The 13256-nt window shown below is 41.8% G+C and overlaps 1 protein-coding gene across 2 annotated transcripts in view; it reads left to right on the forward strand.

The window, feature by feature from the left end:
* NECTIN3 (nectin cell adhesion molecule 3) overlaps positions 1 to 13256 on the forward strand; it is an 80266-nt gene that overhangs the window by 42058 nt on the left and 24952 nt on the right. For both annotated transcript variants that reach the window (XM_026700785.2, XM_026700784.2), the window contains exon 3: positions 11908 to 12204. In XM_026700785.2, coding sequence (XP_026556570.1) covers positions 11908 to 12204 — 297 coding nt within the window. The remainder of the gene's footprint in view (positions 1 to 11907; positions 12205 to 13256) is intronic.

The raw sequence follows: 13256 nt of genomic DNA on the forward strand, positions 1-13256 counted from the left end.
TGTTTTATGAAATAATCATATTTTACTTAATTTGTTTCATGACAATTCATATTATCATCTCAAATCTATCCTACAATCATTTTGTAGATATAATAAGAAAAGAATACATCTTTATATATTTATTATTTTTTAAGAATCTACATATTTAATTACCATGTTTTATTGTCTAACCATTGATAGAATAGATCCCAAATTTTATAAAATTGTATCTTGTCAATCTACTCATTTCAGCACATTCCAATATTTTCTTAATGATTTCCTCCTGTGATGGTATTTTCTCATTTTTCCAGTTTTTAGCAAATACAATCCTAGCCGTTGTTAATACATTTACAGTCAGGTATTTCAATTCTTTACTATATATTTCAGGTAAAATTCCCAATAAAAATATCTCTGGATTCAAATCTATATGCTTTTTTGTCATTTTTTCCAACCACGTGTGGATTTTAGTCCAATATTTTTTAGCATCTGCAGAAGTCCACGACATATGGTAATATGAGCCAGGTGTCTGATGACATTTCCAACATTTTTCAGATTTCTTCTTGAACATTCTTGCTATTCTTGTCAGGGGGAAATGCCACCTGTAAAACATCTTATACAACTTTTCTTTATATGGCTGTTGACATTGTCATTTTATAATTTTGAGACCACAATTTTTGCCATTTCTCTAGATCAATCCCATATCCAAAATTCTTCCCCCAAGTAATCATTGTTTCTTTAACTTATTCTTCTAGTTTAATTTCTAATAAATATCCATACAATTTTTTAATCACCTTTTCATCAGTACCTGTCAAAATCAGTCAGTTTATCAAAGAAACCTTCTGTTTTAGAGTCTTTATCATACCTTGAATGTATTTGCGCATATGAAAACGAATTCATCTTTATACCTTGTTCCTCTAATTTTTGTATAGATTTAAGTTCACCCTTTTCATTCAGTATTTCACCATATCTAACTGTTCGTTCCTTTTTATATATTATAGGATAAGAAAATGCTTCAATAGACGATAGCCAAACCGGAGTTTTCAAATAACATTGTCTTTTAGTCTTCTCCCAGTTTAACCACAGAGACTCCCATATATAATGTCTTCTAAAGTACCCCTGTGTTTTAGTTCCTTTATACCATAGAAAAGCATGCCACCCCAACAACAGATCATGTCCTTCTAATGTCAACAATCTAGTATTTTTTAATGTATTTTTTAATGGATACATTCCTTAACCCACATCAAATTTGTAGCTTGGTAATACAACTCCCAATTAGGCAAACCAAATCCTCCTCTTATTCTGGCATCTTGCAAAAGTTTTAACTTTATTCTTGCTTTCTTACCTTGCCGTATATATTTCAACACAATTTTATTTAAATCTTCAAAGTAATCTTTTCCAAGCCTAATTGGAATTGTTTGGAACAAGTATAAAATTCTGGGTAATATATTCATCTTGATTGTTGATATTCTCCCTATTAATGACAGTAGTAAATTCTCCCATTTCGCCAAATCTAGCGCTATCTTCTGCTTAAGTTTGATATAATTATTATCTTTTAGCGTACTGCATCTTGCTGTCAAAATGTATTCCCAAGTACTTGATCTTATTTGTGACCTGAATTTTCAATAGATCTGCCAGTTCTTCCTTTTGTCTTAATAGCATATTCTTTGTCAAGATCTTTGTCTTATCTTTATTTATTTTCAAACCAGCCACCTTTCCATATTAATCACCAACACACTTTGAGGGGGTTCAATAGACCTGGAATTACATTTTCTATTCAAATGAATTGCAATTTTCAAACGTTAGTATATTTCAGTTTTTAGATACCTAAAACCATTATTCTCCCACGAGCTGCTCAGAGCATTCAGTAGTGGGGGGTGCTTCATTCTCTGCTTGTCTAGGCTGGGCTTAATTTGCGGAAGGCTCCTCCTCCACGGGACTCCTCCCCAGTGTTCCCCAGTTTTGGTTCAGCCTCGTGAGAGATAGGCAGTGCTTTTTCGTTACTCCTTGGCCGAAACAGGAGAATTCTCGTTCAGGTTTGGAGACAGTCAATTTCATCTTTCAGGTTCTTCTAACAATTGCTCATCGATTTACCGATGCTACCTTTGCCACCTGGCCATTGGGGATCGCATTATCAGGAAGCACTTCTTGCACTCCTAAGTGGAGGGAAGCTTCGGACCGTTCTGCCCCCCGCTAGCCCTACCCTTGCCATAGTGATAGCCACGCCGTTTTAACATACAAACGGCGTGGCTTTTCTCTCGCTCTCTCCCAAGTCATATCAAAGATTTTCCCCCCAAAACACCATTTGGGGTGGAGGTGTAATCTCTTGGTTATTTTCACCCCTCCCAGCCGGTTTAGTCCTAAGGGAAAGCTGTTTGGAGCTAATCCCTTTTTCACGGCGGGAGATTGCTGCCGGCGCACGCACCACAAATAACGACCGGTCACCATTTTTGCTGTAAGGGGAACGCGTGGCCATGCTGAGTGCGAATTCAATAGACTGTGAGGTAATCCTTATTCCAGATTCAGGGGGTTTTTTTTTTACTCAAAATCCCCCGAGAAATCATCACAACCTCGTTTCTAACCATATTCGAGGCCATTGTTAATTCTTGTCGTTGGCTTAACCCTCACAGTTCTCCCTATCCAGCAGCACAACAGCGAGCACCTAGGCCAGTGTCCACCTGTGCAGGGAAGCTGTTGAAGACCTGTGGGTGATACTTTGGCTTGCTAGGTGTTCTCCATTTGGCTGATTGGGACATCCAATATTGATATACGTTTGCATACATATATGCACTGATAATATTAATAATAACTATAATAATATTAATGTAATCAATACTAGTAATATAACAATAATAAATTATTGTTGAGATATGACTCAATTTTGAAACATGTTCATATTTATATATAAAAAAAGAAAGGGATTCGATCTCAGGGCAACCTGTCCATCCTTGGTCAGGTCCCTGGGCGCGCCAACCACCTACACAATATAGCATTAAATAATGAGTGTACTGTAAATTCTATAATCGAAATGGCAGGGGGTAGTGGTTCACATACCTCAACTTCAAGAGGCAAGTCTAAATCTCAACACAATCCTAAGCAAAAAAAAAAAAAGGACTTCTAAGGCATCAGAAAAAGACGCCAACAGGCACCACAAGGCACTGGAAAAACAAATAAGTGCACACAGGAGGCACACAGGACCTCTCAAGCTTTCTCATCCCACAGTCCAGAGCCATCCTCCTCTTCCCCCACTCCTCCCCCCCAGATCTCTCCCTCTCATGCAGGCACAGCATGGCTCCCCAGAGTCAAGAAGCCCAGTCAACTCAATCACCAACCATGCGAAGGATACCTGAAGCGACGTTCACACCAACAGCTGCCAGTCTTTGATAGGAACAGTCTCTTCCAGACGAAGTGCCAGAGCGAATGAAGACCTGGATGGAGATGGCTGTTCGTCAGGGAATCGCAGCAGGCCTGCAACATGCGGTTCTGACCAGGGATCATCCTGCACCCACTGAGTATGATTTACAATCAGTTTGATCATTGGCCAGATCGGAGTAACCTATACCCAGGTACAGTTTCAAGGGAGTATGCTCCTCCAGGGGCCACAGGAGGAGGAGGAGAAAGAGGTGGAACACATTGAGCAGATGGAACAGAGTGAATCAGAATCAATGCATGATACTGACCCGGCCATGTCAGAAGTGGACCCCTTAGAAAGGGGGATGTCTGATGATGAGGGCCTTGTTCCCGACCAACCTGTATTTACAGGCTTATTCTGCCCACAACTTTTCAAGTCACTCTTGTTTAAGGCCAAAAACTGCGCGCCTGGACAAGTCAGCCCCTTCTACCATTCCAATTCCATCAGAAGAGGCACCAGAGGATCTCATCTTCAACCAACCTGTAGTTGAGGCAGATGTGATTCCAGTCCCTCACATGTTTGCGGACCTGGTACAGAAACAGTGGACTTTAGCAGTGTACCTGGCCCCCACGGATTACAACAGGAAATACTTTAATTTGGCCCCAGATTTCTTAAAATTGTTGAATACTCCCGAGGTAGACCAACCCATTGTGGGATTAGCGTCCTTGTCCTCCATTCCCAGTGAGACTCTGGAGGCATTAAAGCCGGAGGAAAAATGGGCCGAGCTAGCCCTGATGAGTCTGATGCGTGGGCCATCAGAGTGGCCACGGCTGCTTTCTTCTTTACCCGTTCTTCCCTTAGATGGCTCTGGCTATTACAGGAGCATGTCCCCAATTCTAACATTAGAGCACACCAAGACATTACAAAACTTATAGCAGCCACTGAATTCTCAGCTGACACAACCTTTCATGCAGTTAAGTTTTCAGCCAGAGCCATTACTTCACATGTCACAGCACGACACTTGTTATGGTTAAAGAATTGGCAAGCCGATGTTAAGCATAAATGTAAGCTCACTTCATCTCCTCTTGCGGGAGACACTGGCCCTTCCCTCAATCCGCTACTTATCGAGACTCGAAACAAAAAGAAAATTTTACCTTCCCTTTTTCGGAAGTCAGTCCCTAGAAACCCTCAGTCCTTTCAGAGGGGATCCTTTCAACCCTTTTATCAGGGACCATTCTCAACCAGATACCAGAGACCCCCACCCTTCCGACCAGGGCAACAGCCAGAGAGGTCTGACTTTGGGGGTAGGAACCAAAGGGGTGGCCAATCCAAGAGATCCTTCCAAGGAGTGGGAAATAGATCTTTCCAGTGTCCAAGATAACCCCATGGACCCAGCTCCCATTGGTGGCCACCTTAAATTATTCGTGGACCAATGGAACTTCTCTGATTCCTGGGTCAGAGACACAATCAGATTCAGCCTTGCGCTGGAGTTTCAATCCGCTCCCCCAGACTTCTTTGTCGTGCCCTTTTTCCAGAAATCTGGTTAAATGAAATCTTAGGGAAACAGCTATTCAACATCTATTGGACATACGAGCCATCCAACCAGTAGCTACCAACCAATGAGGACAAGGTTTCTATTAACATCTTTTTGTTGTTCCCAAAAGTTCAGGGGAGTGGAAAGCAATCTTGGATTTGAAATATCTTAATCAATTTTTAGTATATTGCAAATTCAAAATGCACACCCTGCAATCTATCTTACTTGGCATCAGAAAAGGTTACGTCCTTACATCCATAGATCTGACGGAGGCGTACTTACATATTCCCATTCGGCCTTCCCACTATAAATTTTTACGATTGTTATAATCTCCATTTCGAATATGTGGCTCTTCCTTTCGGACTAGCATCTGCCCCCAGGGACCTTCACAAAGGTTCTCGCAGCCCTCACTGCTCATCTCCAAGGTGTCCCCATACAACTGCAGTGTTACCTTGATGACGCCTTAATTTTGTCATCTTCTGTTCATCAAGCAGTCATAGATACTCAGACTACATTACAATCCCTACGACTACACGGGTTCTCAATCAATTGGGAAAAGAGTCATTTAACACCTACAACTCGATGAATCCATCTGGGGGCAGTCATAGATACAGTGGAAGGCAAAGTTTTCCTGTCACCAGATAGACAAAACAGCATTCATCAATTAGTTAAGTAGATCAGGATTCATAAGAGGGTGTCCCTAGCTGAACTATCAAAATTGTTAGACAAGATGATCTCATGTATATCTATTATTCCTTGGGCCCAGCTCCACACTAGATCCCTCCAGTGGTTCCTGCTCCCATACCAGCGATCCGGCCGAAGCAACTCCAAATACAAGGTCAAGGTTCCATCACAGGTCCTCATATCTCTCCTCTGGTGGACCAGACCAGCCATAAATAGAGGTTGTATATTCAAAGAGCCCCACAGACTTACCATCACCACCGATGCCAGCCTGTTTGGATAGGGATTCCCTTTCAATTGCTCACAGTACAAGGCCGCTGGTCCTCCATACAACAGTCGTGCAGCATAAACTGGCTGGATCTTCAAGCAATACACCTGGCTCTCCGCAGCTTCCTTCCACAGGTACGCAATCAACACATACTAATATTGACTTACAACGTGACCGCGAAAGCTCACATAAACAAACAAGGGGGAACTCAGTCGAAACACCTCATGTGAGAAGCGGAGCGCTTGTGTCGTTGGGTAGAGAGCAACCTGATTTCCATCAAAGCAGAACACATTTCGTGCCTGTCGAATACACAGGCAGATTGGCTAAGCAGGGCCACGATAGAGCAATTGGAGTGGTGCCTCCATCCGACCCTCTTTCAAGAGGCAGTCAGGACATTTGGGCAGTGGATGGTAGACCTGTTTACTTCCTCCCTCAACGCTCAGCTCGCAAGATTTCTTTCCAGATACCCTTCGCAAGGAGCGGGGAATTTCAATGCGCTCCGTTGCCATTGGCCCCTGGGGCTTCTGTACACATTCCCACTACTTCCACTGATCCCCAAGGTCATCCAGAAGCTGCTGGACGAGAGGGCAGAGCTGCTTCTGGTAGCTCCTTACTGGCCCAGACAGTTATGGTTTGCAGACCTCCGCAGTCTATCCGTATCACCACCATGGAGAATTCTGCCAGACAGGGACTTGTTAACCCAGGGACCCCTTCAATATCCGGACTCTCAATGGTTGCACCTGACCGTCTGGAAGTTGAGCGGAGTCGTCTGAAGAGCAAAAAGGTTTCCAACAGAGTTATCACCACCATCCAAGCTGCCAGATGCCCCTCAACAACTCGCATCTACAATGCCATGTAGTCCAGTTTCTGCAAATGGTATACTAAGTCTCAAACTGATCCTATAAGTCTCAAACTGATCCTATCAGTGGCTCAAATCCTAGAGTTTCTACAAGAGGGGCTTGACAAGGGATTATCACCTAATCCATTGAAAAGACAGGTGGCGGCCTTGGCATCAGTTGTCACTTGTGAAGGTCTACTGTCTCTTTCTCATCACCCATGCATACGGAGTTTCCTTCGAGGAGCCACAAATTTACACCCGCCAGCAGTTCACCATTATCCCACTTGGGTCCTTAACAAGGTCCTCATTGCACTCACTAAGCACCCTTTCAAACCCTTGAAATTGTCAAGTCTCCAATTTCTGGCATATAAAGTAGTATTCCTTGTAGCGATCACTTCCGCTCGTCGTATTTCGGAACTGGCAGCTTTGTTGATCAGAAAAGACCTTTGTGTCTTCCATTCTGACTGGGTGGTCCTTCGTCCTGATCCTATGTTTATACCCAAAATTAATTCAGCTTTTCACAGGGCACAAGAGCTGATACTTCCTAATTTTTGTCCCAGGCCAGCCCAAGGGTTGGAACAACAATGGCATCAGCTGGATGTGAGGTGAGCATTGCAAATAAATATTCACTGCACAGCGTCTTTCAGAAAAGCTTTATTTGTGTCCTTTCAGCCCAACACTCAAGGATGCAAGGTCTCATCCTCCACAATAGGCTGTTGGCTACGGGCTACAATAGTGAAAACCTATCAGACTCAATCACAACAGGTGCCCGGGGCATAACAGCTCATTCAACAAGGAGCGCTGCAACATCAGCAGCATGGGCCACTCAGGCACCAATCACTGACATCTGTCGAGCCGCAACCTGGGCTTCCATCGCCTTTCATTAGGTATTTTAAAATAGGTGTGTTTGCATCAGCTGAGGTCTCCTTTGGCAGAAGGGTTCTGCAACAGGTCCACAGGGACCAGGAGGGGATTCCAGGACAGACAGAGTCCCTCCTGTAGGACAGGCCAAGCTTTGGTATGTCCCACTACTGGATGCTCTGAACAGCTCATAGGAGAAAGGGCGTTGGTACTTACCTGATACGCCCATTCTCTTTGAGCTGCGAAGAGCATCCAGCCCCACCCTCTTTCCGTCTGGTGGGATCCTGTTTCGGTCAACAAATTTTCACATATTAAGGGCGAGGGTGTTTGTTTTTCTCATCTTCGCCAAAACGGGGGAACACTGGGGAGGAGTCCCATGGAGGAGGAGGAGCATTCTGCAAATTAAGCCCAGCCTAGACAAGCATAGACTAAAGCACCTCCCACTACTGGAAGCTCTTTGCAAAGAGAATGGGCGTGTCAGGTAAGTACCAATGCCCTTTTTCCAACTTGGGTATTCAATTATTTCTTCTACAGATTGATTTGGTTAGCTTTCATTCTACTTTTTACTACTTAAAAAAATGAATTGTTAGCATCTGTTCAGCATAAAGTAGCTAAATTTTGTGTAACTGATGAAAACAAGTTATAATACTTTTGATCTTAACAGGTTATCAGGTTAATGGGTTATCGGGATTTATAGTTTTCCATTTTTATTTTATACTTACTAATGTTATGATTATTCATCCAAGTAAGAATTATGTTAACATAGTGATGAAGGAGTGAATGCTGTATTCTGGGATTTGTTCTGCAAGTTGTTAGTCTGTTGTTCTATTTATTTGTTTCACTCTGTTTTTGTTCTTTTAAATTTGGTCATGGAATGAATAAATATTACCGTATTGTTCGGCTTGCATCTATTAAAGATAACTTTCCAAGTCCCTTGGAGGCTGCTAAAACATCCAGGCCATACTCTTTCATTTGTCATTTTAATTATATGTGTTGCTAAGCATATGCTGCAGGCAAATTAAACCTAAAATTCCTCTCTTAAAAAAAAAACCCATTAAAAATCTGTGAATTTAAAGTATTATTCTTTTGTTTTATCCAACCATTCTGGTAGAACAATTTCTCCTCTGTTTTCTGATTTAGGTTATACCACAATCTCAACTTCTCGTGTGATCCAAAATCAAATTGTAATAGTTAAATAATCAGGTTTTCAAAGCAAGAAAGTATAATTCTGATTTTAATACTCAAAAAATTAAAGGGAACACTTAACACAATGTAACTCCAAGTCAATCACACTTCTGTGAAATCAAACTGTCCACTTAGGTAGCAATACTGATTGACAATCAATTTCACATGCTGTTGTGCAAATGGAATAGACAACAGGTGGAAAGCATAGGCAGCAAGACATCGCCAATAAAGGAGTGGTTCTGCAGGTGGTGACCACAGACCACTTCTCAGTTCCTATGCTTTTTGGCTGATGGTTTGGTCACTTTTGAATGCTGGCGGTGCTTTCACTCTAGTGGTAGAATGAGACGGAGTCTACAACCCACACAAGTGGCTCAGGTAGTGCAGCTCATCCAGGATGGCACATCAATGCGAACTGTGGCAAGAAGGTTTGCTGTTTCTGTCAGCGTAGTGTCCAGAGCATGGAGGCACTACCAGGACACAGGCCAGTACATCAGGAGACGTGGACAAGGCCGTAGGAGGGCAACAACCCAGCATCAGGACTGCTATCTCCGCCTTTGTGCAAGGAGGGACAGGAGGAGCACTGCCAGAGCCCTGCAAAATTACCTCCACCAGGCCACAAATGTTCATGTGGCTGCTCAAACGGTCAGAAACAGACTCCATGAGGGTGGTATGAGGGCCCGACATCCACAGGTGGGGGTTATGCTTACAGCCCAACACCGTGCAGCACGTTTGGCATTTGCCAGAGAACACCAAGATTGGCAAATTCGCTACTGGCACCCTGTGCTCTTCACAGATGAAAGCAGGTTCACACTGAGCACATGTGACAGACGTGACAAAGTCTGGAGATGCCATGGAGAACGTTCTGACTGCAGCATCCTCCAGCATGACTGGTTTGGCAGTGGGTCAGTAATGGTATGGGGTGGCATTTCTTTAGGGGGCCGCACAGCCCTCCCTGTACTCGCCAGAGGTAGCCTGACTGCCATTAGGTACCAAGATGAGATCCTCAGACCCCTTTTGAGACCATATGCTGATGCGGTTGGCCCTGGGCTCCTCCTAATGCAAGACAATGCTAGACCTTGTGTGGCTGGAGTGTGTCAGCAGTTCCTGCAAGACGAAGGCATTTATGCTATGGACTGGTCCACCCATTCCCCCGACCTGAATCCAATTGAGCACATCTGGGACATCATGTCTCACTCCATCCACCAATGCCACATTGCACCATAGACTGTCCAGGAGTTGGGGGATGCTTTAGTCCAGGTGTGGGAGGAGATCCCTCAGGAGACCATCCGCCATCTCATCAGGAGCATGCCCAGGCGTTGTAGGGAAGTCATACAGGCACGTGGAGGCCAACCCACCACTGAGCCTCATTTTGACTTGTTTTAATGACATTACATCAAAGTTGGATCAGCCTTTTTTTCCATTTTAATTTTGAGTGTACCTCCACATCCAGACCTCCATGGGTTGCTAAATTTGATTTCCATTGATAATTTTTGTGTGATTTTGTTGTCAGCACGTTCAACTATGTAATGAACAATGTATTTGATAAGAATATTTCATTCGTTCAGATCTAGGATGTCTTATTTTTGTGTTCCCTGTATTTTTTGAGCAGTGTATATCTAAATGGTAAGAGCTGCCATGATTTCAAAGGTGTTATATGTTTATTTTCCAAATAGGCCCAGAGAGGAAAGTAATTAAAATAAGTCTCATTCCAGAAAGTTAGAGTTATTAAGAAAAAGTGCAAAGATATACCTGAAAAGCTGACAAGCTAAAGCTCCTATACTTATTAAGTAACTGCAATTTAGTCAAAGATGTTCTGGGGACATTAGCCTGCTGTAATATTTTCATTAACTTTTTCATCTGAATGAAATATGTAATGAAAATTAACACTGAAATAATGTTTTAAAAGTACATTAATTTTGATATGATAGTCACTTTATTAATGTTAATCTTACTGTAAAAAATTAATGGGAGTTAAATTATTGACCAAGTGAAATTTCACTGAAATTATGATAGTACGTTTAGATTTACTTTACTCAGTGTTTTGTGATAAACTTCTGAAGAGAAGTGAATCCAATAATTTTATAGAATATATAGAAAATGTAAAAGCTAATATACAATGATATATAGAAAGAATTGGTCCCAAAGGCATTTACGATTTACTCCAAATAGTAGTGTATTTTACAGACTATAAATAATATTGTTGTATTTCAACAGGTTTAATTATATAATTGCCAAGGATAGCCAAGATATCACTGGCAAATAAGTGCAATTTATATTTAATGTCAAATGCCACCAAGCCTTCTTTATCTCCTTCTAACAGAAGAAGGGAGAAAGACAGGGAGACAGAGTGACTCAATGGCTAAGATGCTGAGCTTGTCGATCAGAAAGGTCAGCAGTTCAAATCCCTAGCACCGTGTAACAGATAAGCTCCCGTCACTTGTCCCAGCTTCTGCCAACCTAGCAATTCGAAAGGATATAAAAATGCAAGTGGAGAAATAGGGATCACTTTGGTGTTAAGGTAACAGCGTTTCATGCACTTTCAGCGTTTAATCATGCCAGCCTCATGACCATGGAGATATCTTTGGAAAGCACTGGCTCTTTGGCTTTGTAACAGAGATGAGCACCTCCCCCAGAGCCAGAAACGACTAGCATGTATTTGCAAGGGGAACCTTTACCTTAACAGGAGACGTCAAGAATCAAATTAAAGAATAAAGGAGATAGGGGCGTTCCCTGTTAGATTTCCCAATGTAATTTGAAGGATGGAGAGTCAAATTCAAAGATGATAGATAACTGGCCACAGGATGAGGATACCAGATTGTAATTAATGAACAAAAGATAAGAGAAATCCATATTTTTTTTAAAAAAAAACATTAATCAGTCTGGCTCATACATAGCTCTTTCAATATCTAACAAAATTTGATTCTCGTGTATCCAGAGCTATATCCATAATACCAATCATCATATGAATATTGTGAAACATTTTCTATTTTATATAAATTCAGAGAGATGGATCTATTATGAATGGTATAACTTTCCATAGTCTTGTAACCAATGTTAATATTTTGCCATCTACTTATAAGATGGTTCATTTCTGTAAACAGAAACTACAGTCAAAGGGAAGCTGGAAATCATTCAAGATGTTTTATTTTGAAAAGTTTTAAAGTAGTTAAAATATTTGATTTTTGATCTTTTTTTTTGATTTTTTTCTGTAGTTGAACCAACTGTGAGCTTAACAAAGGGACCAAATCCTTTAATAGATGGTGCCAATCAGACAGTTGCAGCCATTTGTACAGCAGCCACTGGAAAACCAGCTGCAGAGGTTGTCTGGGAAGGTGATCTTGGTGAAATGGAATCTACTTCAACTTCATATCCAAATGAAACAATCACAGTGCAGAGCCAGTACAAGCTTGTTCCTACCCGCTTTGCTAGGGGAAGACGTATAGCTTGTATTGTGAGACACCCAGCTTTAGAAAAAGAGATAAGAATGCTTTATGTGCTGGATATTCAATGTAAGTAACGATACATTAGTTGGCATATATTTTGTTTTGGTATGCACACCTACATTTTTGGACAGACTTGAACTATATTATAAGAGTCAGGTTTCACAAGTGGATATGAAAAAATAAATCCGTTTTTTCTCTTGGTTTGGAGTTATATATCACACATGCAGGGGTGGGATTCTACTGGTTCGGACCAGTTTGAGCGATCTGGTAGTTCTGGTGATCATTTGGCCCCACCCACCTGCCTCTGCTCTTTCCTGTGCTTTTATTTCCTTGTTTTGGAGCACAGCTGATTCATGCGGCGGAGCAGTTTTGCTGCAACTCAGCTGTTATACTTACAAGGGCTGCAGTAGAAGGTAAGAATTATAGTTGAAAATGGGCTTCTTAAAATGGTGTGCATGTGCGCAAAGCACGTGATCACCAAACCGATCATTACACCAGTTCAATCACACCACTGCACACATGTATATACAAACTCTGTTCTTTCATACAATTCATGGATCAGAATGATGATGACCGTTCTTCTGATTTTCAGCAATTGTAGTTCAGACAGGGCTTCAAGCACTGTAAAATAGAGGGCTGAATTTTAGGGCCTTAGCTTGCCCAACCCTGCTTATCAATTTTCTTTCAGTAAAACTATTTCATGTTATGAATGTTAGCATAATCTAACGGATCTGAAAGGTATTGAAACATTATTATTGTTATTTGATGCTTTTAAATCAATGTTGATACCTGATGACTGCCTGGACAAGTTTTTGGAAGTGGTTTGCCATTATCTGCTTCTTAAGAGAGAGTAACTGGCACAAAGTCACTAAGTTTGCTTTGTACCTAAAGTGGGACTAGAACAAACATTTTCCCAGTTTCTAGCCAAGTATCTTAACTACTACGCTAAACCGACCAGTGGTAGGATTCAATTTTTTTTTTACTATCGGTTCTATGGGCTTGGCTTGGTGGGTGTGTCAGGGGAAGGATACTGTAAAATCTCCAGTCAGAGGTGGTATTGGCCAGTTCTCTGAACTACTCAAAATATCCCTTACCGGTTCTCCAGAACTGGTCAGAAC

The sequence above is a fragment of the Pseudonaja textilis genome, chromosome 7, assembly GCF_049901715.1.
Source record: "Pseudonaja textilis isolate UNSWEBS1 chromosome 7, rPseTex1.2, whole genome shotgun sequence".
Lineage (NCBI taxonomy): Eukaryota > Metazoa > Chordata > Lepidosauria > Squamata > Elapidae > Pseudonaja > Pseudonaja textilis.